The sequence below is a fragment of the Gossypium hirsutum genome, chromosome D04 (assembly GCF_007990345.1).
Source record: "Gossypium hirsutum isolate 1008001.06 chromosome D04, Gossypium_hirsutum_v2.1, whole genome shotgun sequence".
Lineage (NCBI taxonomy): Eukaryota > Viridiplantae > Streptophyta > Magnoliopsida > Malvales > Malvaceae > Gossypium > Gossypium hirsutum.
The window spans coordinates 53470623-53493629 of NC_053440.1; the positions used below are offsets into that span (position 1 = coordinate 53470623).

At 37.0% G+C, this 23007-nt stretch overlaps 4 protein-coding genes across 4 annotated transcripts; 3 read left to right on the plus strand and 1 right to left on the minus strand.

Moving 5' to 3' along the window:
* Positions 1 to 3594: 3594 nt before the first annotated feature.
* LOC107898909 (metallothionein-like protein 4B) lies at positions 3595 to 4516 on the plus strand. The gene is made up of 2 exons (XM_016824481.2): positions 3595 to 3771; positions 4223 to 4516. The coding sequence occupies exons 1-2, from the start codon at positions 3680 to 3682 to the stop codon at positions 4389 to 4391; spliced, it is 261 nt and encodes an 86-aa protein (XP_016679970.1). The 5' UTR covers positions 3595 to 3679; the 3' UTR covers positions 4392 to 4516.
* Positions 4517 to 5023: 507 nt separating this feature from the next.
* On the minus strand, positions 5024 to 8324 carry LOC107898908 (transport and Golgi organization protein 2 homolog). Its single transcript, XM_041090901.1, has 5 exons — positions 8074 to 8324; positions 7798 to 7981; positions 6328 to 6534; positions 5474 to 5665; positions 5024 to 5382 (listed from the first exon to the last, which is right to left on the minus strand). Exons 1-5 carry the CDS (start codon positions 8154 to 8156, stop codon positions 5245 to 5247), a joined length of 804 nt encoding a protein of 267 aa, XP_040946835.1. The 5' UTR covers positions 8157 to 8324; the 3' UTR covers positions 5024 to 5244.
* Positions 8325 to 8782: 458 nt separating this feature from the next.
* Positions 8783 to 9854, plus strand: LOC107898353 (dehydrodolichyl diphosphate synthase CPT3). The gene has a single exon (XM_016823861.2). It carries the CDS (start codon positions 8816 to 8818, stop codon positions 9638 to 9640), a length of 825 nt encoding a protein of 274 aa, XP_016679350.1. The 5' UTR covers positions 8783 to 8815; the 3' UTR covers positions 9641 to 9854.
* A 5872-nt stretch (positions 9855 to 15726) lies between these two features.
* On the plus strand, positions 15727 to 18432 carry LOC107944475 (uncharacterized). The gene has a single exon (XM_016823633.2). The coding sequence runs from the start codon at positions 15727 to 15729 to the stop codon at positions 18430 to 18432; it is 2706 nt and encodes a 901-aa protein (XP_016679122.2).
* Positions 18433 to 23007: the final 4575 nt, after the last annotated feature.

The following is a 23007-nucleotide window of genomic DNA, read 5'->3' on the forward strand; positions in this document are numbered from 1 at the left end:
TAAAATTGGTACCTTATATTTAGGGTAAACTATATTATTAGTCACTAAGTTATGATTAAGTTTTCGTTTTGGTCATTAAACTATTTAAAAGTTTTCATTTAAGTCACCGAGTTGTTAAAATCTATGCTATATGGCTTTCTCTGTTCGCGTTGCTTGCACTAATTGAAAGCTCTCTTTCCATTTCTCTTTTATTGTTCATTTTTTTTTCGTGAAACAATTTTGGACGTTATGAATCTGCAAACCAAAATTCAAACAACTTTTTTCTCCGATCTCGAATATTCGCCATCAAATTGACTTGGATCTAAGGTATGTTCTTCTACTCGTTGATGGGTATTGATCCACCATACCGATTGTCGAATCATCACTTGGAGCTCACTGGCGGAATTTTAAAAAAAACTTAATAGCCCAGTGACTAAAATAAAAGTTTTTGAATAGTTCAATGATTTAAATAAAAACTTTTGAATAGTTCAGTGATCAAATTGTAAATTTTTTTAGTTAAGTGACAAAAACAAAAACTTACCCATAATTTAGTAACGGTATAATTTACTATATTATTAATTATTCTAAAATTTCAACATTATTAACTATTCTAATTAAAATATTGATGTGATTTAAAAAACATCTTTAAATATTGGATTGACATGTATTTTTAATGAGATTAAACATTTCATTTAAAACCCCATGTGATGGCCTGATAGTCAAGGGTGTTCACTGCCCTAAGTGTGGCCCGGGTTCAAGTAGCACTAGTTGCGTTGTTGGTTGTTTGGGCTTGGCCCTATTATTGTAATTCACCAAAAAAATAACATTTGGTTTATATTTATTTATTCTTGGTACCATTTGACGTATATATTTATTATGCATTATATTATAAAATATCTAGTTGAGTTTTCGGTTTTACTTATCAAACAATGATGAATATCTCACCCATGAATGCTAAAAAGCTTAATGCCCTAAAATAAGGTTTTGAGCTTTAGTTTTGCAGATGAAAAATACAAAACTAAGAGAGCTTACTCTCATCTAGAGATATGGGTCAGTTCAACTTCTATTTTAGTCGGTGTCCAATGTAGTTACCGAACAACGGAGTGTCATACAAATAAAAAAAGGGGGTAAAATACAAAAATGTTTAATCAACTATACAATTCGTTCTATTTTGGTTATCCAACTATTAATTTGTTCATCAAAAAGATTATCTAAATTTTTTAATATTTGAGGGAGATCATTGAGTTTTTATCTAAATTTTATTTTGATTTAAACCCATTATATGTGAAGATCATAAAATATGTACGAATTGTAATTTCATTTGTTAGTATATTATGTGGTTCTACTATAACATTTTTGTCCTTCGAGTTATACATAAGGATGACAGTTTGGATTGCGGATTTAAATATCCGAGAACGCATGATGTTTAACAACTAAAATTGTGGTGCAACAATCCAGGCTAACGCTTAACTTTAATTAAAATTTACACAAACTAATAAATAAATCAGTAAAAATATTTTTTTAAATTTAAATATTTTAATTAATAATAAAGTTAAATATAATAATTAATAATAAATATAATAAATTTAAATATGTAAAAAAAATCAGAAAATATATCTTATTATTTATATACTCTCAAAACCATTTAAACGATTTAGTTTTTGATATTAATAAATTATAAATAATAAACTAAAAAAATAATGTTAATATATATGTGTTTGAAATCCACACTTAAATTAGACTTGTTATGGGAAAAATATAATCACTACAGCTATCTAGAGGTGCTCATGGGTCGGGCCGGGTCGGGTTCGGGCCCATAAAAAATTTCGGCCCGGCCTGAAATATGGGCCTAAGATTTTGCCCAGGCCCGGCCCGAGAAAAAATATAAGCTCGGGACTGGCCCGGCCCATTTTTATTTTAAAAATTTTAAAAAATTAAAAAAAGTATTTTAAAAATATTTTAAAATATTTTAAAATTAAAAAAATTTTAAAAAAGTATTTAAAAAAAATTTAAAATTAAAAAAATTAAAAAAGTATGTAAAAATATTTTAAAATTAAAAAAAATAAATATATTTATTATATCGGGCCGGGCCGGGCCCGGGCCGAAAATGTGGTGCCCGAGGCCCGGCCCATTTTCTAAACGGGCCTCGTTTTTTTGCCCAAGCCCATATTTCGGGCCTATATTTTTACCCAAACCCTCCCATATTTCGGACGGGCCGTCGGGCCGGGCCGGGCCGCCCGGCCTATGAGCACCTCTACAGCTATCCCTCTTTACAAGTTGCTGAGAATTAGAAAAGCATAATAATTTATTTATCCTTAATTTTATAAAAAAATTATTTTATCTCTTTATTTAATTTTTCATCTTTTTTAACCCTTAAAGTTACATTTTTTTTTAGATAACCCACAAAATATATGAAAAAGGTTAACAAATTGGTAACGTGGAATACACGTAGATTGCCGCATAGATGACACACCAACACTTAACTAATTTTTAAATTTAAAAATATTTAAAAAACATATATATATGTTTAATAATTTTAATAATTTTAAAAGTTAAAAAAATTTAAATGCTTATGTATCATCCACGTGTATTCCACGTTAACAAAGTTAAAAACGTTAACTTTTACACTAATTTTAAGATGATTTGACAAAAAGACACAAGTTTAAGAGCTAAGAAAGGTGAAAAGTTAAATAAAGAGCTAAAAATGATTTTTTTTTTAAATTGAAAGACCAAATAAATTATTATACAAATTAAAAGTGCCATGTTTAGAATTATGAATTTATTTAGCTGGACAAAAATTTTAAGGCTAAACCATTTTCACCGATTTCTTGAAAACTTTTTTTGATTAATGCGAACGAATAAGAAAAAAAAAATTAAGAAGCAAATAAAAAAATTACTAAATTCGATAATTAAATAGTCACTCCGATTTTTCTTTTGGTAAGGTAAAGTTTTAATAACAATGCGACTAACGTGATTGGAATTCAAACCATACTTTAGACGGTAAACACTTTAACCATTAAGCCAACACACAAGTTCTAGTCACTCAATAAATTGTATTAATTTTTAATGTATTTATAATGTAATAATTTCATTTTACATTATAATTATTTAAACTATTTATTTATAATTACTCATATTTATATTTTAATTATATTATACTTGTTACACTAAAAATAATACAAATCTAAATTCTTGGAAAAAACACAAATCTAAACAAGAACCAGTCCCCAGTAGATACTTAGTCTAATTAGCCTTAAAGTTTTCTTTTGATACTATAATTCATCCTCAACTTTCAAATAAAAAAATAATACACTTCAACACACTCGAAATTATATTATTCTATATTCACAACAATCTCAATACCAATGGAATTAAAATTTAATCCATACTAACGATGGAAACACTGGAAACACTTATTGACGCATATCATGAAAGTTGAGGTGCAGTTACTCGCAATCAAAATTTCCAAGTATTGTAGCGCCACCAGCACACCAGCTTTGATGATGAGCCATGTTTGACACGTATCGCCATGTGTTGTTCTTCAGTTTTATGCTTTCCGACACTTGGTTTACATGCATGTTTTTCACAACACCCATTTAAACCAAATACAGGGAGACTTCATTTTCTTCACAATCCACAAAAAATAATAAAAAGTAAAAAAGGGAGAAAATAGCTCCAACACAAAAAAAGGACTGAAAAAATGGCGGATGCGAGGGTGAGTGTTAGAGAGGTTGTCGTGTGTAACGACAGGTGTGGTTGTCCTTCCCCTTGTCCCGGTGGCGGGTCTTGCAGGTTCATTTACACTCCCCCCTTCTTTCCTTCATTTTCACCATACATGTTGGATTGATAATGAGAAAATGTCTGAAAAGATTAGGAAGATATAAATAGAATAAAAATTTAACTCTCAGAACTTGGTATTTCGTAAAATTAGTGTTAGGTTTTGATAGCTTACATATTTGCCTTCAAATGTAAGTAAAAAATGTCAAACAAGGTATTTGAATTTTGGAACTCACACATTCAACATTCAAGAACCACGAACACATGCTGCTCTGACATTCCATCCGTGCGCCACATGTGATGTGAGCAGAAGTATCTTTCTCCTTGGATATTTATTTTTCTCTGACAGGACAGACCGACCATTTGACTGTTGCGACTCTCTGTCTCTTGTTTTACTGCTTAAACCGTCGGGACCTAACAACATGCCCACCTCTTTGCTTTTGTTGTCAACTGTCATGACCTACAGGTGCACAACGACGGAGACCACAAGTGGGGCGGACCACAAGCGGTGCTCGTGCGGCGACCACTGCGGTTGCAATCCATGTACATGCAGCAAGGACGATGTGGCTGCAGGTACAGGGAAGCTGTACTGTAAATGCGGGACGGGTTGTACGTGTGCCACTTGTGCTTCTTGAGCAGAGATTTTGGTTTTGGTTTTGGTGTTACGTACGTATGTCAGTTGTTTTGCATGTTTGGTGTTACTATGCGAGTGTTCCTCACTAAATAATCCAATACTCGATTTATGAGATGTTTTAAGTAATTAATATGGCTGATATGTACCATCAATTTATGCTTAATTTTAGTCTTCCCATATTTTGAAATTTCAAAGATTAGGATCAAATTTGAAAATTATAGAAGTTGAATGAATCCAGTTGAAACTTAAAAGAGATAGATTTTAGTTGAATTTACCTCAAATTTTCAAACTTTTTCAGGACTTTCCGAGAACCCCTAGACTCCTTCTCACATGTGCACTGTTTCAGGCCTATTGCCATTGGTGGCCTCTATTCGAACCTAGGCTTCGCACCCTTAGGTGGCTTACTCACGGGCAGACTTATGATATTCTCTCCCACTAGATCAATATATTACCATATGTCGTCTTATGTGCATCCAATTGTAAACTTTACTCACCATGATTAAATCTAATTTCAAATTTATTTTTTTGAATTTTTTTTCATTTTAGGGGCCCATAAAATATGAATTAATATATCATTAATTTATAATAAGACAATATATTATTACTAATGTAAAATAAAAAACGTTGAAGGACTTAAACATAAATACTATTAACTTTATTTAAATATAATTAAATATTAATTATATTCAAATTGTTATATGTAGAATAGCAATCGAAAATGAAAATTTAAAGGAAAAAACTTGTTATTGACTATCATTAGCTTGTTAATCAAACGTAGGTTCAAATGCCTTGAAAATAAACCTCAACCATTGTTGATGGTGCCAAATGATATATATCAATCATGCAAATGATGTTTACTTTGTGGTCATCTCTATTTGGTAAGTTACCGTATTCTCTTTCCACCGATCCTTGTCCAAGTATCTTTCATAAAAGCACACCTCCCCATTTGATTTCACTGTCAATGCCGACTGGTTTCTGGTTCCATAACGTCCCTGCACAATCCCCCACAGAAAAGAAAAACAGCCCTCATCACTGTTCACCAATATTCAACCATAATTTTAAACCTAAGCAATAAATTTTTACCTGGGGACCAGTGGTATCTATGTAAATGGCACTCAAATCATACTCAGTCTCAGGTGAGTATATGTGGGGTAACAAGCTTAAATCATCTTTAGTGGTGTCCATCATTAGTTGGCCAACCATCTCTTTAAGTGGAAGTTCATCTTTGCCATATCTAGCCAATACCTCCTTGAAATTGTGATCCAATCTTTGAGCCTACATAAGATGCAACCATGCAGCTGTAATATAAACTTAAGAGCTAATGTTTTGGACTTGGATTCTGTAAATGTTAGATATAGGTATGGGGTTAAATCTCTATTCGGAACCTAAAATTGGCAATTTTTTGGGACCTGAATTTTTTTTGGTCTAAATTACGCTCTAAACTCGCAATTGTTCCCAGATTGAGGCCTGAACTTCTTTTTATCCAAGTTAAGCCTAAACTTGGCAATCTGGCAATTTTTCCCACATGGAGGCTTGAGTTTTTCTTTGTCAAAATTAGTTTTTAAAAAATCCTAAAGTTCAGGTACCATGTAATAGCAAATGTCAAGTTCAAGGACTAGTTTGGACAAAAAAAGAGTTCAAGCCCTAAAGTGGGAACAGTTGCCTAATTTAGGTCCCATGTAAGAATAATTGTCTAATCCAGGTCTTAATGTGGGAACAATTGTCAAGTTTAGGGCCTAATTTGAACAAAAAAAAAATTCAAACCCCAATGTGAGAAAATTTGCCAAGTTCAAACCCCAAATAATGATTTAACCCTATAGGTATATTCAAAACTTTAAAAGTTTTTCAATGCATGCAGTGCCGGAACGGTATAGGACAATTCCTAAATCATCAAGTGAATATGCATGAAAAATCACAAACATGAAAAACCACCTTACCTTGAGCCAAGGTGAATCTAGGTTTGCATTTGATAGAACATGAATCCCAGGTGAAACCTGTGTGACAAAGTTGCCAGTTTTTTCCGGTCGGTTTGTTAGATAAACCATGGATTTTGAACGAACATCGACTAATATAAGGTTGAACCCATTGTACTGATCTGCCTCCTTCACCACTTCTTCAGCAAATTCAATAGGCTTCTTCTTGCTCTGAAATCATGGAATCCCAACAATGAACTGAGGGTTTCTTAATAAAATTCATCCCTACCAAAAGAAACTTGTACATTTCTAAGTACTTTAAAGTGTACTCATTCAAATATCAAGATTGAACAAGTAATGACACAAGCAGAATGATTATAAGAAGCTATGTTACTCTGAATTGGTTTCCAGTGCCATAGACAAGTGCTAGATTTTCATGTATTCAGAGAGTCCTCGGAGAAGTGTTCCCCATACTCATGTCTAGATATGTGGCAGATATGTGAGTAGCAACACGAGTATGCTAATTTTTTTTCAAGATATCTTTGCATTTGGAAATGATCCCTATACTCAGTGTCCAAATATGTGCCAGATACGTGTCAGACATGTGTAGTACCAGAAAAAACGAAAAGTTCGAACAACATAGATCAAAAGTTTTCCAGATATTGTAGATTTAAAGGTTGGTATCATGCACCCACTTGAACAAAAGTAGCTCAACGTTAATGTTAAAATAGTTCTTAACCCTCATGTGCAACAATGAGACTCAACACAAGGCCATTAAGGCATCCAGGTTCTTCCACCTCCCACCACTTCCCCAAGAAAAGAAATTAAGAGTGCGTGCCAGATATGGGCATGTGTATGATACGAAAATAATCAAATTCTCTAAGTTTTCCATGGATTTGAAGAGTCCTTGGAAGTCATATCCCCATATTTACTGTCTGTCTTGGTGTGCCTAACATTGATTCGTGTCTATCTGATGCTCATAAGTAGACAATAGAGGGACAAAACTAACAAGTGTTAAGGCACATTACATTAAAGAACTCAAGTTCACAACATTGTTGGGAGAAACAGCCATGAATCCCGAAAGAATTACTGTAAAATGAACTTGAATGATACCTTGGTCATACAAAAAATTAGACATAGACGGGGAAAAAGGGGCACAATATGTAGTCTAATGCAGAGCAGTGCCAAGGATTAATCCCCAAAGAATTGCCTAGTGCAGTCCGAGGACAGATTATTCCACAAGAACTGTTTTCTTCATCAACTCCAATTATGACATCCTACTGAGATTTTAACAACTAGTAATATGAAGATCACTCTTTCATGAACCATCCACAAGCAAACAGAACAAGCAAAAATCAATTCAGGAAATGCTTCATAATTGATCAAATACATACTGGAAAAAAAAGGGGTTCTTCAAAATCAATCATGGAAATATGAAAAGAAAAGTTTCAGAGATTGAATAAAAAATTAAAAAAAGAAAACATAACTTTTTACCTGCAAGAAATCAACAGGGAGATTTCCTCTACTTTTAGCTTGAGGAATGGATTGGAGTTCCCTAAAATTGGTGATAAAAGCCAATCTACCATCCCTAGAAGAAGCCAACCATGTCCCACCAGCTTGCGCATCTCTTCCACCAAGAATCTCCTCACCTTCCCACCATATCAATGGCTCAGTTGGCCTTAAAAACAAAAACCCAAAATTCCAAAAATTGAAAATCAACAAAGAGTAAACAAAGAAAGGCACTTGAAAAAGGTGTATATATATATTTACCGTTTGTGATACTCGTCTCTGTTGAGAAATAAAATGAAAGGGTAAAGTGGGTGTGTTTCCCACATAAACACCGCTATGCACATAGTCGAAATCTCCCTACAAGAAAATGGCTCTATGCTATTCACAGCAGTTGACTTCAGTGATAGTCATGGCTGTTAACTTATATGGCTCCAACAAGTGGATAAAGGGAAATTGTCCATCGCAGTGTAATACACCAAAGACATCAGATTTGGGGTTGGCCAAATTGGGCCCTTGCATATGATTATGCATTTGGGGTTCTTTTATAAGTGAATTTATTGCATTCTTTTAGACCATTTTACTTGATGGGCTTAGGTGATTTTTTTTTTGAACCAAGCTTAGGTGAATTTATTGCATTCTAATGAGGCCAAATTTCGATGAAATTTTGCTTATACAACTCAAAAAGATCTTTCTCACTTAACCAATCAACTCTGAGCTCTATTCCCTCCGGTTATAAACACGGTCCTACATTGTTCAGACTTTTCATTTTTTATTCATATGATATCTCCAACATAGTATATAATTTTGGGCTACGTAGTTACAGCAATTCCAGGAACAGACAAAAGTGCATGTGAGTTCATTGTTTGTGATAAGTTGTCTTGCTTTCAACATGTTCCATAAATGCTGCAAAAGAAAACGACATTGGATTGGTTGCCTGTAATGTTAAATATCTCACTTTGCAACTCTTGAACATCTTAACTTTCATTTTCAAAACAAATTTGATATGTTCAGAGAAGATTTTATAATACACATCTTTTCTGGATGGAGGAGTTTCTTAAGGAAATGTTTGTTTCGAGTCCTTCGAGTTGGTCCGATCCCGTCTCACATTGCTGTGATCATGGACGGGAACCGAAGATACGCTAAGAAGAAGAAGATAGACGACATGACGGGGTACGATGCAGGGGCATTGGCACTCTTGCATTTGATCATTTACTGCATGGAGCTTGGTGTTAAATATGTTACGGCGTATGCTTTCAGCATCGACAATTTCAGAAGGCACCCGGAAGAAGTTCAAAAGATCATGGACTTGACGATGGAGAGCGTCATGCTATTAACGTGGATATCAAAACTTCGAACGGTGAGGGTCCATTTCGCGGGGAACCTACAACTATTGAGTGCGGATATTCAGGTTGCGGCCAAGAGACTCATGGAATCCACCGCGGGTTACAATAACTTTGTGTTGACTATATGCATTTGCTACACTTGTTCCGAAGAGATCTTGCATGCGGTCGAAGAATCGTGCAAAGAAAAATGGGATGATGGTATCGGAATCATAGGATATGACAGGGGGAACGACTACGAGCGGCTCATAAAGGTGGTAGACATTGAAAAGCATATGTACATGGCCATTGCGCCAGAACCTGACATTCTGATCCGCACTGGGGGCGAGTACCGGCTAAGCAATTTCCTTGTATGGCAGAGTAGTTGCTGCCATTTGTCTTCGTTGGGGACGGTTTGGCCGGAGTTTGGTGTGTTTCATCTGGTGTGGGTGGTATTGGATTTTCAGCAAAATTATCATTATTTTGCTAAGAAAAAAATGCAGTTATAGACCCTTAGAACTGGTTCATATCTTTGCTTGTATTAGTCCCATTAGGTGCAAAAATAAGGGGAAAAAAACTTAAGAAAGAACTGTGTCACAGGGATGTACCAACTTAAAAGTTGGGTCTGGGTTTTATCATATGCAATTTAAGCATGTATATTTCTTTAGCATATAATTTATAATATTCGAGTGTGTATATTTATACATGCATTATTTTAGTCAATTGAACCTGTGATGTAATAGTCAAGATGAATCTTATTAACCCAAGGATCTAAGACAAATTTGTAAGTATCGAAAATGCATACATCCGTTTATGGTAAATTGTTGTGTTGTTAAAATAAGTGTGGTATATTTGCTGATCGAGTCTTAATTCGATTGGTATGAGTATTATTGTCAATACAGGGGGACGTGGGTTCGAATGTGCTGAAGCGCATTGTCCTCATATTCATGGGTTGAGGAAAGACTATGGATAATTTTAGGTATTGTGTTAAAAAGAGTAACTATAATTAGAACCTATAATGAGATTATTAAAAAAAGAAGAAGGGTATTGTAATAGTTGTATAATGAAACAATTAAGAATAGCAAGGCATTAGTGAAGAAAGAACAATAGAGGAGCTACGAAATTGGTTATGCACTTGGGTTTAAGAACTTCGTTTATGAGACATTACCCGGATAATGAGTCTACTATACAAATTTCCTAATACAACTTTTGATAACTAACCCAATTTACTCAATTGTAGCCTCAAAATTGTGCAGTTTGTATGCACTCTCTCTACACTCAAACTACCTTTTTTCACTCAAAAGTGAAATTATAGAACAATTTACTTAAATAAATGTTCCTTGTCGATAAAATAAAGCTCTCAAAATATACAAAACATGAATGAGGGTTCCAACCCTTTTATAGGCACCCTTGAAATATTTTCAGTGCATCTCGACTTCTTTAAAATTATCCTCCAATAAATAACAAACATTATCTTTTAAATAAATGTCTTATCTATCATATCCCTTTAAATAATCTCTTATCAAGAGTTCTCTAATATTAAAACTCTAATAATGAAACAAGTGATCATAAACTCCCATAACCTAAGGACTCTCCAAATAATTATTTAGTTTCCTTTATACATGATAATTCTAAATTTGTTTGGCCTAATATGGCAATATATCATCAATAATAAAAGATTATAAATAAAAAAAATAATTAACATTTAACACAAAATGAGCATAGTTTTTGTCATATAGCATTGTCAAGCTAGTTGCTGGTTTGACGATCTGCTTTGACATGATGTTCTAACAATTTTCTTCTTTGACATTTTTGACAAAACTCTACTTTTATTGTTCATCTTCATTCTTATGCTTCCCCTTACTCAATTCACCACATTTCAAATTGCATTAGGTTTGTTAAAGGGGACGAGACAAGGGACTCCATCAACAAGCTTGCAAACTGGAGTTGTAACTCGTGAAATGTATTTATTATGATCAACATGGGTAGCAACATTAAGTTTCACTCAAGCATCAATCTATTTTTGATCTTCAAAACAGATTCGTGATTGAACATTCCTCACCTATGCTTGTATTTGCTTGCTCTTCTTAGTTGGTCTAGGTGGAGTTGCAACATGTGATGAAACATAGTTGATTCTTCTAAGATCATTGTGTAATCACTGAATTTTGTCCGGGATTAATTTCGTGTTAAAAAAAAAAGAATTTTTAATTTTTTTTTGCATTTTAACCACTGTACTTTTCAAAATTTACATTTTGACCCCAAACTTTTCTAAAATTTACATTTTGACCCCAAAACTTTCTAAAATTACATTTCAACCCTTAGACTTTCTCAAAATTTCACTTTGACCCCTAAAATCTTACGAAATTACATTTTGGCCCATATTTTTGCTAAAATTACACTTTTTCCCCAGAAGCTTTGCATCCTATGAAATTTAGTCCTTCTGGACTTGTCTGATCGCCGCTGCAGCAGCCGAGCGTACCCCTCCCAGCCGAGCTACTCCAGCAGCCCCCCCTAGGCCATCATGGCTCATCTGCCACCTGCAAACAATGAGAAAGAGGACAAAATTTGGAGCTTTTAAAAGGAAAGGATTGAAGAGAAATGGGGGGGATTCAACAACCAAAAAAAGCAGCAAAAAATTAAAAAAAAGAACAGCAACGAAAGCTCTCAAATCGACCGATCCCACGCTCACCGTAACCGGACCCACGCCACCACGACCGCCGCGCCACGTCCATCGTTGCCCTCCGCCGAAGTCATGCTAAGAAATGTGCAAGGCATAAACAAAAGAAAGGAAAATAGCAGCAAGCAAGCAAAAAAAAAAAAGAGTAAAGAAGAAAGAAGTGAAGAAAGAAGAAAAAGAGAGGAGGGAAAGGAGAACGCCGGCGACCGTCCAACCACCGCACCCAGGAGACACCGACGGCGGTGAAAAAGAAGGGCCAAGGCTTTGAGACAAGAAGAAGAGAAGAAGAGAAGAAGAAAAAAGAAAGAAAAAAAGAGAAAGGAAAAGAGAGAAAAAAAGAAAGAAAAACAGTAATTAAAAAGTAATTAAAAAAATAAAAACAGCAGCCCATTTTTGGTAAGCCACCAGCAGTCCACCACCAATGGACTTGACCCAGTACAGGCCCAATACCCCAGCAGCTCCAGCGGGCCGATTGCAGCAGTGAAGCGGGCCAACTGAGGCCCAAATCGAAAAAAAAGAAAAGGGCCTTTTTAGGTAATTTTTTTCTTTTTAATCTATTTTGTTTTATTTAATGTATTTAAATGTTGTTTTATTTAATTTAAATTAGTATGTTTAAAAATAGTTTTCATAAATATTATTATGTCATTTTAATTGCATATTTTTTTAAAAAAAATAATAATAATATTTTAATGCATAAGGCAACGAACCGATTTAGCATCGAGTCATCGAATTCATCGCTATGTTGGGTGGATATCGATAGCTCGTGTTAAATTCGGGACGCCCTTTTAAAAATAAAAATATTCAAAAATCCTCGTATTTTAATAAAAATTCTCGTGTTTTATTAGAATCCCAATTAAATATTAAATTGAATTGAGTTAACATTAGTTCGATGGTTTCATCGCCATATCGGGATGAATATCATCGATTCGTGTTAAATACGGTATTTGTTAAAGAAAAATCGTGTTTCAAAAATTCTCGTGAATAAAAAAAATTCGTGTTTTCAAAAATTCCCGTGTTTCAAAAAAAATGTCGTGTTTTAAAAATTTTCGTGTTTCTGAAATTTCCCTGTTTTAAAAATTCCCGTGTTTCAAAAAAATGTCATGTTTTAAAAATTTTCATGTTTCTAAAATTTTCGTGTTTACAAATTCTCGTGTTTTCAAAAATTCTCGTGTTAAAAAAAACTTTCGTTTAAAAAAAAGAAATACTGCGCTTCAAAATTCTCGTGTTTTTTTTTAAAAAAAGAGGTTCTCATATTTCAATCGGATCACGACTAAATATTAAATGGAACTCGTATTTTTGAAAATTAAGACAACATGCGTTTAACGAGATACCAATTTTGGGCGTCGCGAGGGTGCTAATACCTTCCTCGCGCGTAACCGACTCCCGGACCCTAATTTTCTCTGGATTTTGACGTGGACCTTAAATTGCCTCTTTCTTTAGAAAAGTTAAAAAAAAATTCTTCTAGAAAAAAGATTTTATTAGGTGTCCGATCACACCTAGAAAAAAAGATCGGTGGCGACTCCTTTTCGAATAAAATCGAGACACTATTTTTAAATTTTCAATAATCACTTCAATTAGCGCCCGTGCCCAAATTTTTAGGTTGCAACAGCTGGCGACTCCACTGGGGACATTTTTTTTGAGAGTCGAGTCTGATGTTAAACGCGTGTTGTCAAAATTTTTAAAATTTCTTGTTCAATTTAATTTTTAATCGTGATCCTTGAATTTTGTTTTGAAAAATCATGCATCTGCATCCGGTTTTGAAATTAATATTTTTCTAACATGTTTTATTTTCGTGTTTTTTTTTCAGCTTTAAGTTTTATGGTTTTAGTTTGTTTTTTTAGTAAAAATAAAAATAAAAAGGTTTGTGAGTTTCTCCCCACACACCGTGCACTTGCATTCTTGCATAACATGAACTCTCTACCCGGGCTCCATCCGTTTAAGTGGAAGTAAACGCTATGCCTTCGTGAGTTAACTCGTCCCTTCGCACAGGCTAGTGAAATACTTCCGGGTTACATATGACTTATGTTTTCGTGAGTTAACTCGTCCCTCCGCATATGCATAAGTAAATGTAATCCCTCGAATTAAGCTCGCAAGCCCATGACGGGCGATAACCGAGACTTCGTACTAACCTTAGTAAGTGACAGTATGGACAATTCGAGTACCTTTCTAGAACCAAAGCCACATATAGTGAACCGTACGAGCCACCCAATTAGAGTCATGCCGAACCTCTGTCCGTTTGATAGTTACCAAAATAAGTACACGGGAGAAGCGCCTCTTACCTTTTATTCCTTTTACATTTACACTTATTTGCAAATGAATTAAGTCTGTTTAATAAATTGGGTCAGGTAGATTGTCTGATGGTATGTGGAGTAGGTTCTTGTAAAGCATGTTGGGGCAAAAAAAAATGCGGGTCCGTTCCACCAAATTGCATGATTGAATAGCTTAATTTGTTAAATTTTCCATAGTCTTTATTTTTGTTTTTTCTTCTGTTTATATATGTTGTGATCTCTAACCAAGATTATTTGTTCTTCATTTTATTTTTCATCATGCATTGTAGACATCTCATTAGGAAGGTGTTGATTAGAGATTGGTTGCCAAAAACGGGTTTCTGATGGAGGAGTCAAATTACACAGGTAATCAAGAAAAATGTCGTAGTCAGAGACTGGTCTTTGAGGGCCGAGAAAACTAAAAGGGGATAGTTTAAAAGAAAGATATATCTCTGATCTTCCTGAGCATGCAACTTCGAATTCTTGACAGAATAACCTCGAAGACTTGACTAGGATCGGGAAACAATGAGACTTAGACACTAGGGGCATTTTCATTGGCAAAATATTTTGTAATGGACTCTTTTGATTAATGAAACGCCAAAATATGGGGCTGTCTTGAAATCAACACCTATTTTTGCATATTTACGCATGATTAACATTCATTAGATACTCATTCATTTATTCATTGCATGCTCATATCTCCCTAATCATTCGCTAAGGTTAAAACCATCTAATCCACAGTTACCACATCACGAGTCTGGAATCACGTCACTCTTATAGGACGCGCTTGAGAGCTAGAGCTATGGATGCCGAACTCAATGAAAGGATGGAAAGGATGGAAAGAACCCAAAGAGAGTTGCAGGAGCAACTGGCCAAGTCGCAGCATGAGGCAAGAGATTTGATGGTGAGATCTCGAGAGGAATCGCTCGAGCAAAGGGATCAAATGAATAAAATGATGGAAATGATGACGACCTTGGTCAAAGGAAAGGGACCTATGCAGAGTCCTGATATCGTAGAGCCGCCTCAGTCAAGAGCTAATCAAGATCCACTTTATCCCCCGGGATTTACTCCACCTTATGTCCACGCAATGTCAAGAGGATACCCCCAAAGAGAACCGACAGGCCTGGGACAACATCCTGCTCTATCCGCTCAGTTAGGACAAGGAATGTTTGTATCGAACCCTGGGGCTAATCCTTCAGATCCAATTGTTCCAGACCTGGATGATCCTGTAGAAGTAGCAAGGCTGAGAATGGATGACAATAACGCTCAGGATAAGTATAGGATCCTAGAAGAGAGGATCAAGACGGTAGAGGGTGCCGAAGTTTTCTCTACTTTGAGCGCCAAAGAACTCAATTTGGTACCTGATCTGGTCCTACCCCCAAAATTTAATGCACCTGATTTTGAGAAGTACGACGAAACAAGATGTCTAAAGACGCATCTAATCATGTTTTGCCGAAAGATAACTGGTTATGTAAACGATGATAAATTGTTGGTGCATTGCTTTCAAGATAGTTTGGTTGGCTCAGCCCTTCGATGGTATAATCAGCTCAACAGAGAGAGAATCTGATCATGGAAGGATTTAGCATCAGCATTTTGTGAGCAATATAAGCATGTATCGGATATGGTGCCTGATCGTTTAACTTTACAAATGATGGAAAAGAAGCCGACGGAGACTTTTCGGCAATATGCACAAAGATGGAGGGATATCTCTGCTCAGGTGGAGCCTCCGTTAACAAAGACAGAGATAACGGTCCTCTTCATTAATACGCTCAAAGCGCCGTTTTATGATAAATTGGTAGGAAGTGCCACAAAGGACTTTGCGGATATTGTAATATCCGGGGAACTTATTGAAAACACCGTCAAGAGTGGGAGAATGGAAGGCTCCGAGAGTTCGAAGAGGGCAGTACCTGTAAAAAAAAAGGAGGCAGAGGCCCATATGGTTGGAACCGAGAGCCACTGTGCTCCCATTTCGTACCCCGCCCAATCACGACCTCATTACCGCCCACCTTCAAACTTCTACTTTCCTCCTCAAGGTCCTTACTATCAAGCACCTCCGTCTTACCCCGTTTATGCTGTGAATAACCAAAGACCATTCACCGTGTTCCCACCAAACACCATGCCTGCACAAAGCCAACCCAAAAATGAACCAAGACCAGCGAGACCAAATCCTGAAAGACCTCAGTTTACTCCAATTCCTGTATCATATGGAGAATTATACCCGAAGCTGTTGGAAAAACAATTAATATCCCCACATTACATGGCACCTCTGAAGCCTCCATACCCGAAGTGGTATGATCCTAACGCTAACTGCATGTATCACGCTGGGAATCAGGGACACTCTACAGAAAACTGCCTTGCTTTTAAAAAGAGGGTTCAAGATCTTATTGATGCCGACGTTTTACGATTCGATAGTGTTAGCAATGTGACAGGAAATCCTCTTCCTAACTATACTGGCGGGAGTGTAAATGCAGTGACAGATGAAGACAGTTGGCAAGCCAAAGGTGATGTTAATGAAGTAAGGACACCTTTGAAGATTCTCAAAGAAGAAAGTACAAAAGACCAGAGTTTCTGTGATTTTCATGGCGTCCAAGGGCATGACATCCAATCTTGTAAGGAATTTAGGAAATTACTTCAGGACATGATGGATAACAAAGAGGTCAAAGTCTTTGATAGGGTGGAGGGGGCCGAAAAAGGAGAATTATGTGCCTCTGATAATCAATCGATGGCTTTCCCTTATAGCATCGATAGACCCTTGGTGATTTATTACGAGGCAAAAAAGGAAGAGGTTAGTCGAGAAGTTAAACCGAGTTTGATAATCGAAGTACCTGTTCCTTTCTCTTACAAGGACAACAAAGCAGTGCCGTGGAAATATGATGTCAATATCATTGCGCCTGAAGGTGAAAAGTCAAAGGTTATGATTGAATATGTCAGTGAAGTAGGACATTTTACTCGCAGCGGAAGGTGTTATTCTCCCGATACGGTTGAACCAAAGAAGAAGGTTGCTGGCCCGAGCCAAAAAGGAAAAGCACCAATGTATGAGGTTGAGGATGATGTTGAAACGCAACTTGAGCAGGAAGTTAAAAGGGCTGTGAACGAGGAGGAAGCACACGAGTTCTTAAAGTTTATTAAGCACAGTGAATATAGCGTCGTAGAACAATTAAACAAGCAGCCAGCCCGAATCTCGGTACTGTCTCTATTGTTGAACTCGGAGCCACATCGAAATGCCTTATTAAAAGTCTTAAATCAAGCTTATGTGGCGTACAATATATCTGTGAAAAAGCTTGATAGGTGGGCAAATAATCTAAATGCAGATAATTTCATCTCTTTTAGTGATGACGAAATACCGCCAAATGGTAGGGGCTCCGTAAAAGCATTGCACATCACAACCAATTGCAAAGGTTACATATTACCAAATGTACTCATCGACAATGGATCTGCACTCAATGTTATGCCTTTGGCCACGCTTTTTAGGATGCCGGTTGATATGTCCTATCTGAGGCCTTGTCATTCTATAGTAAGGGCATTTGATGGGACACGGCGAGAAGTCATGGGAAAGATCGAAATTCCTTTAAAAGTGGGGCCATGTGTATATGATATCGAGTTCCAGGTCATGGATATCACGCCTTCATACAGTTGCCTCTTAGGAAGACCTTGGATCCATTCTGCTGGGGCGGTTCCTTCATCTCTCCATCAAAAAGTAAAGTTCATCATAGATAGTCGCTTGATTACTGTTGATGGTGAGGAAGACATCGTCGCATCTATCTCTACTGATACACCCTACATCGAAATAAGTGAAGATGCCGTAGAATGTTCTTTCCGCTCCTTGGAATTTATCAATGCTACATTTGTTGCTGAAGGGAATAAGATCCCCATTCCCAAACTGTCAAGGAATACCAGGATGAGAATTAAGCTGACTGTGGGAAAAAGAGCTCGAGCGAGGAAAGGTTTGGCAAAATATCAACAAAGGATGGTTAGAGCCTTGAAACCAACGCACCACAAGGGTCGGTACGGTTTGGGGTTCAAGCCAGATATACATCAAAGAAGAAAACAGTTGCAGAAAGATCGAGAGAGAAAAATCGCAAGGGCTTCAGGCCAGGATTTGGGATGGGATCCGTTAGTGTATCCTCCTTTATCAAGAACATTTACATCAGCAGGAGTGATGTACCCAGGGCAGAACAACTCGCAAGTCACATTATTGATTGAAAAGAGTCTTCAAAATATCAGCCTAAATGCTATTGACAATGAGAATGATGAAAATAAGATTGCTTCAATGATACGCCATTGTCCTCCAGGATATGTTTTGAACAACTGGACTGCTGTGGACCTCCTTGTAGTTTTTAAGTCCCCTTCAGAGTAATGCTCAATGTTAACCCTTCATTTTGTGTGTCTTTAAACAGTAGGGTTCCTTTTGTAAGGGCTTATGTTGCTCTTTATCATTTCAATGATCATTAATGAAGATGCATTTTGTTATATTGTCATGTTCTTTTCATTTCCATTAACTTCACGACTACTCATTCTATTCATTTCCTTTTCCAGCATATGTCTCATATCATCTCATATCATCGTGTGTTGATTCCAATACCTCAATGCTCTTCTATAGCTTTTTCCATTCACCTTTCAGGTGCTCAGATATCAATGGCATGAATAATCCCATTATGAATCCTGAAATCAATTTTGAGAAGGCTGTTTGTTTAGGAGAATTCGAAGCCGACGAAAATGCTGAAGACTGTGTCTCGTCTCCTGACTTACTAAGAATGGTGGAATAAAAGGAGAAACAGATCCTACCCCATCAAGAATCTGTTGAGGTAGTGAACTTGGGGAATGAAGAAAAGAAACGAGAAGTGAAGATTAGGACTTTCATTTTAGAAAACACCAGGCGTGATTTGATCGCATTGCTCCATGAGTACAAGGATGTGTTTGCCTGGTCTTATCAGGATATGCCAGGGTTGAGCACAGATATTGTGGTCCATAAGCTCCCACTGAAACCAGAGTGCAAGCCCGCTCAGCAGAAATTAAGAAGGATGAGACCCGAAATACTGTTAAAGATAAAAGAAGAAGCCAAGAAACAATTTGACGCTGGCTTCCTACAAGTCTCCAAGTATCCAGAATGGGTAGCTAATATAGTCCCAGTGCCGAAGAAAGATGGCAAGGTGCGAATGTGCGTAGATTATCGTGATCTGAATCAAGCAAGCCCCAAGGATAACTTTCCTCTACCACACATCGATACTTTGGTGGATAATACGGCAAAACATTCTCTGTTTTCATTCATGGATGGCTTCTCAAGTTATAATCAGATAAAGATGGCTCCCGAGGACATGGAAAAAACTACATTCATAACAATGTGGGGAACATTTTGTTACAAGGTAATGCCATTCGGATTAAAGAATGCTGGGGCAACATATCAGAGAGCCATGGTGATGTTGTTCCATGATATGATGCACAAAGAAATAGAAGTTTATGTTGATGATATGATTGCCAAATCTCGGAAAGAAAAAGAGCATGTTGGAAATCTCAAGAAGTTGTTCAAAAGGCTAAGAAAGTTCCAGTTGAAGCTTAACCCAGCCAAGTGTACGTTTGGAGCTACCTCGGGAAAGCTGCTAGGTTTCATTGTTAGTGAAAAAGGTATCGAGGTTGATCCGGACAAGATAAAAGCTATACAAGAATTGCCTCCCCCGCGCACACAAAAAGAAGTCAGAGGATTTTTAGGAAGGTTGAATTACATTGCTCGATTTATTGCCCAACTTACGAATCAGTGTGATCCAATTTTTCGACTCCTTCGAAAGCATAACCCGGGAGAATGGAACGAAGAGTGCCAAATGGCCTTCGATAAAATAAAACGGTATTTGTCTAATCCTCCTGTGCTAGTACCGCCGACCCCTAGAAAACCCTTAATATTGTACCTGACCATGTTTGAGAACTCAATGGGTTGCGTACTGGGGCAACATGATGAGTCAGGGAGAAGAGAAAAGACAATTTACTACCTCAGCAAGAAGTTCACAGAATATGAGACAAAGTACCCTTCAATTGAGAAGTTTTGTTGTGCTTTGATTTGGACGGTTCGAAGGCTCAGGCAATACATGCTGTATCACACGACATGGTTAATTTCAAAACTGGACCCAATAAAGTACATGATGGAGTCACCTGTACTCTCAGGGAGGATGGCCCGATGGCAGATCCTATTGACTGAGTATGACATTGTATATGTGAGCCAAAAGTCGATAAAGGGAAGCGCGATAGCTGACTTCTTGGCAAGTCGAACAACAGAGGAATACGAACCTTTGAGATTTGATTTCCCAGATGAAGATTTGATGAGCATTTCAGAAAAAGAGGGCGAGTCATCAAAAGAGAAATCATGGAAGATGAGCTTTGATGGTGCATCAAATGCATTGGGGCATGGGATCGGAGCAGTCTTAGTGTCACCTGAAGGGGACCATTACCCACTCACTGCCAGATTGAATTTCTTCTGTACAAATAATATAGCTGAATATGAAGCTTGCATCATGGGACTTCGTGCAGCTATCGAGAGGAGAATCAAAATCTTAGAGGTACACGGGGACTCAGCATTAGTCATTTATCAAATCCGTGGAGATTGGGAAGTGAGGGATTTGAAATTAGTCAAGTACCACGATCTCATTGCGAAATTGGTCAAAAAATTCAGAGAAGTGACTTTTAACTACTTTCCACGAGAAGAGAACCAATTGGCTGATGCCCTAGCCACCTTGGCTTTGATGTTCAAGGCAAACAGAGAAACTGAGATAATGCCCATCCAAATGAGTATATATGAGACCCCCGCACATTGTTTTAGTATTAAGGAGTCAGATGGACGGCCATGGTTCCATGATATCTTGGAGTATATCAAGAATCAAAAGTACCCCGAGCAAGCAAACGAGAATGACAAAAGAACAATCAGGAAATTGGCGGTTGGATTTGTTCTTGACGGGGATATTCTATACAAAAGAGGGAAAGATCAAGTGCTCCTGAGGTGCGTGGACGCTGTTGAAGCTAAAAAGATACTTGAAGAGGTCCATGAAGGGATTTGTGGAACGCATGCCAGTGGTTTCACCATGGCTAGGCAAATTATGAGACTTGGTTATTATTGGCTGACGATGGAAAAGGATTGCATTGGTTACGCACGAAAGTGCCACAAATGTCAAATTTATGGCGATAAAATTCATGCAGCTCCATCGCCCCTCCATGTCATGATTTCTCCGTGGCCTTTTTCTATGTGGGGCATGGATGTTATAGGGCCAATTTCCCTGAAAGCTTCCAATGGACATCGATTCATCTTTGTGGTTATAGACTACTTCACAAAGTGGGTAGAAGCCACTTCGTTTGCTAATGTGACAAAGGCTGCAGTCTGTAGGTTCTTAAAAAAGGAGATTATATGTCGATATGGTCTGCCTGAAAGAATCATTTCAGATAATGCTTTAAATTTGAACAACAAGATGATGAAAGAAGTATGTGAGCAATTTCAGATAAAGCATCATAATTCTTCACCCTATCGTCCGAAGATGAACGGAGCAGTAGAAGCGGCTAACAAGAACATTAAGAGGATTATCGGGAAGATGACTGAGACATACAAAGACTGGCACGAGAAGCTACCATTTGCTTTGTACGCATACCACACCTCTGTGCGAACATCTACGGGGGCAACTCCTTTTTCTCTAGTCTACGGAATGGAAGCTGTTCTGCCCATCGAAGTGGAGATCCCATGCTGTGATCACGAGCCATAGATCAGTAAACCTTATGAAGAAACGCTGAAGTAATGTCATGAAATGTACAAAAGAATGATCACGGCCCATGATAAAAAGTGCGGCTAAGAGAATTCCGCGAAGGGGAACTGGTGCTAAGGAAGATCCTCCCGATACAAAAAGACTTTCGAGAAAAATGGTCGCCAAATTGGGAAGGGTCATACATTGTAAAAAGGGCATTCTCAGGAGGGGCTCTGATTCTCACTGAGATGAATGGGAAAGAATTGCCTAATCCAGTGAATTCAGATGCTGTGAAGAAATATTATGCCTAAAAACAGAAAAAAACAAAAAAAACAAAAACAAAAAAAAACAAAACAAAAAAAGAAGAAAAAATCAAATCAAGATGAAAACCCGAAAAGGGCGTCTTGATAAACAAATAGGATTAGGATGAAAACCCAAAAGGGCGTCCTAATGAAATGGGCTCGAGCTTAAGGAGCAGGATGACTTGAGCAGTGAGTTGAATGACGAAGTTGCAATATTTGAAGCATTCTCAGAAGCTCGAAACCTTCTACACAAGAAGCCGTGCTTGAATTGATCTAGGACAAAGAAACGTGGAGAAGTTCATGCGTTGGATATTTAAAGCATTTGTAGCCTTTGAATTCGCTTTCCTTTCTTTGTGATGCTTTCTTTATTGAACTATTCCTTGTCACTTTTCTTTGTTGCTTTTGAAAAATTTGAATATGAGGTATTTCTCTCATGCCTACTTTGCCCTTTTTTCATGCATCTTGTGTTTGATTCATTTAAATGATAAATGGTAAGATGACATACTCTAAACGAAAGGAATGTTGAGCATTACCTGGATGAGAATTTGATAAATACAAGGACCTTGAAGCAAGAACAAAGTTCAACAAGGGCGCAAGAGAGTGATATACGAAGAAATGTGGATTACTCACAGAACTTAAGGATGACTACAAAACTGGAGAGAAAAGTCAAGAATTGAGGAAATGAATGCGGACCTTCACGAAAATCAAAAGTGGGGCACGTAATAAACAGCCCAGGGTGCATGGCATGATCATGTAGCCACGAAAGCATTTAGGGCAAACACGTGCATATCATAATAACATCATACATGACATATACATGTATACCAGTAGAGCAAGGAATACTGGGAGAAAGCTGCACAGAATCAATGAAAAAGAAGGCTTTTAGTTTCGCCTGATGTTTTTTTTGAAACCCTGTTT

Excerpts from the sequence above, each read along its gene's own strand:
- LOC107898908 (XM_041090901.1), bottom strand. The coding sequence starts at position 8,156 with ATGTGCATAGCGGTGTTTATGTGGGAAACACACCCACTTTACCCTTTC. Across the intron at positions 7,982-8,073 it reads AGAGACGAGTATCACAAACG|GCCAACTGAGCCATTGATAT; the intron begins GTAAATATATAT and ends TTTGTTTTTAAG. Across the intron at positions 5,666-6,327 it reads TAGATTCACCTTGGCTCAAG|GCTCAAAGATTGGATCACAA; the intron begins GTAAGGTGGTTT and ends CATCTTATGTAG.
- LOC107898909 (XM_016824481.2), top strand. The coding sequence starts at position 3,680 with ATGGCGGATGCGAGGGTGAGTGTTAGAGAGGTTGTCGTGTGTAACGAC. Across the intron at positions 3,772-4,222 it reads CCCGGTGGCGGGTCTTGCAG|GTGCACAACGACGGAGACCA; the intron begins GTTCATTTACAC and ends CATGACCTACAG.
- LOC107898353 (XM_016823861.2), top strand. The coding sequence starts at position 8,816 with ATGTTCAGAGAAGATTTTATAATACACATCTTTTCTGGATGGAGGAGT.
- LOC107944475 (XM_016823633.2), top strand. The coding sequence starts at position 15,727 with ATGGAAAAGAAGCCGACGGAGACTTTTCGGCAATATGCACAAAGATGG.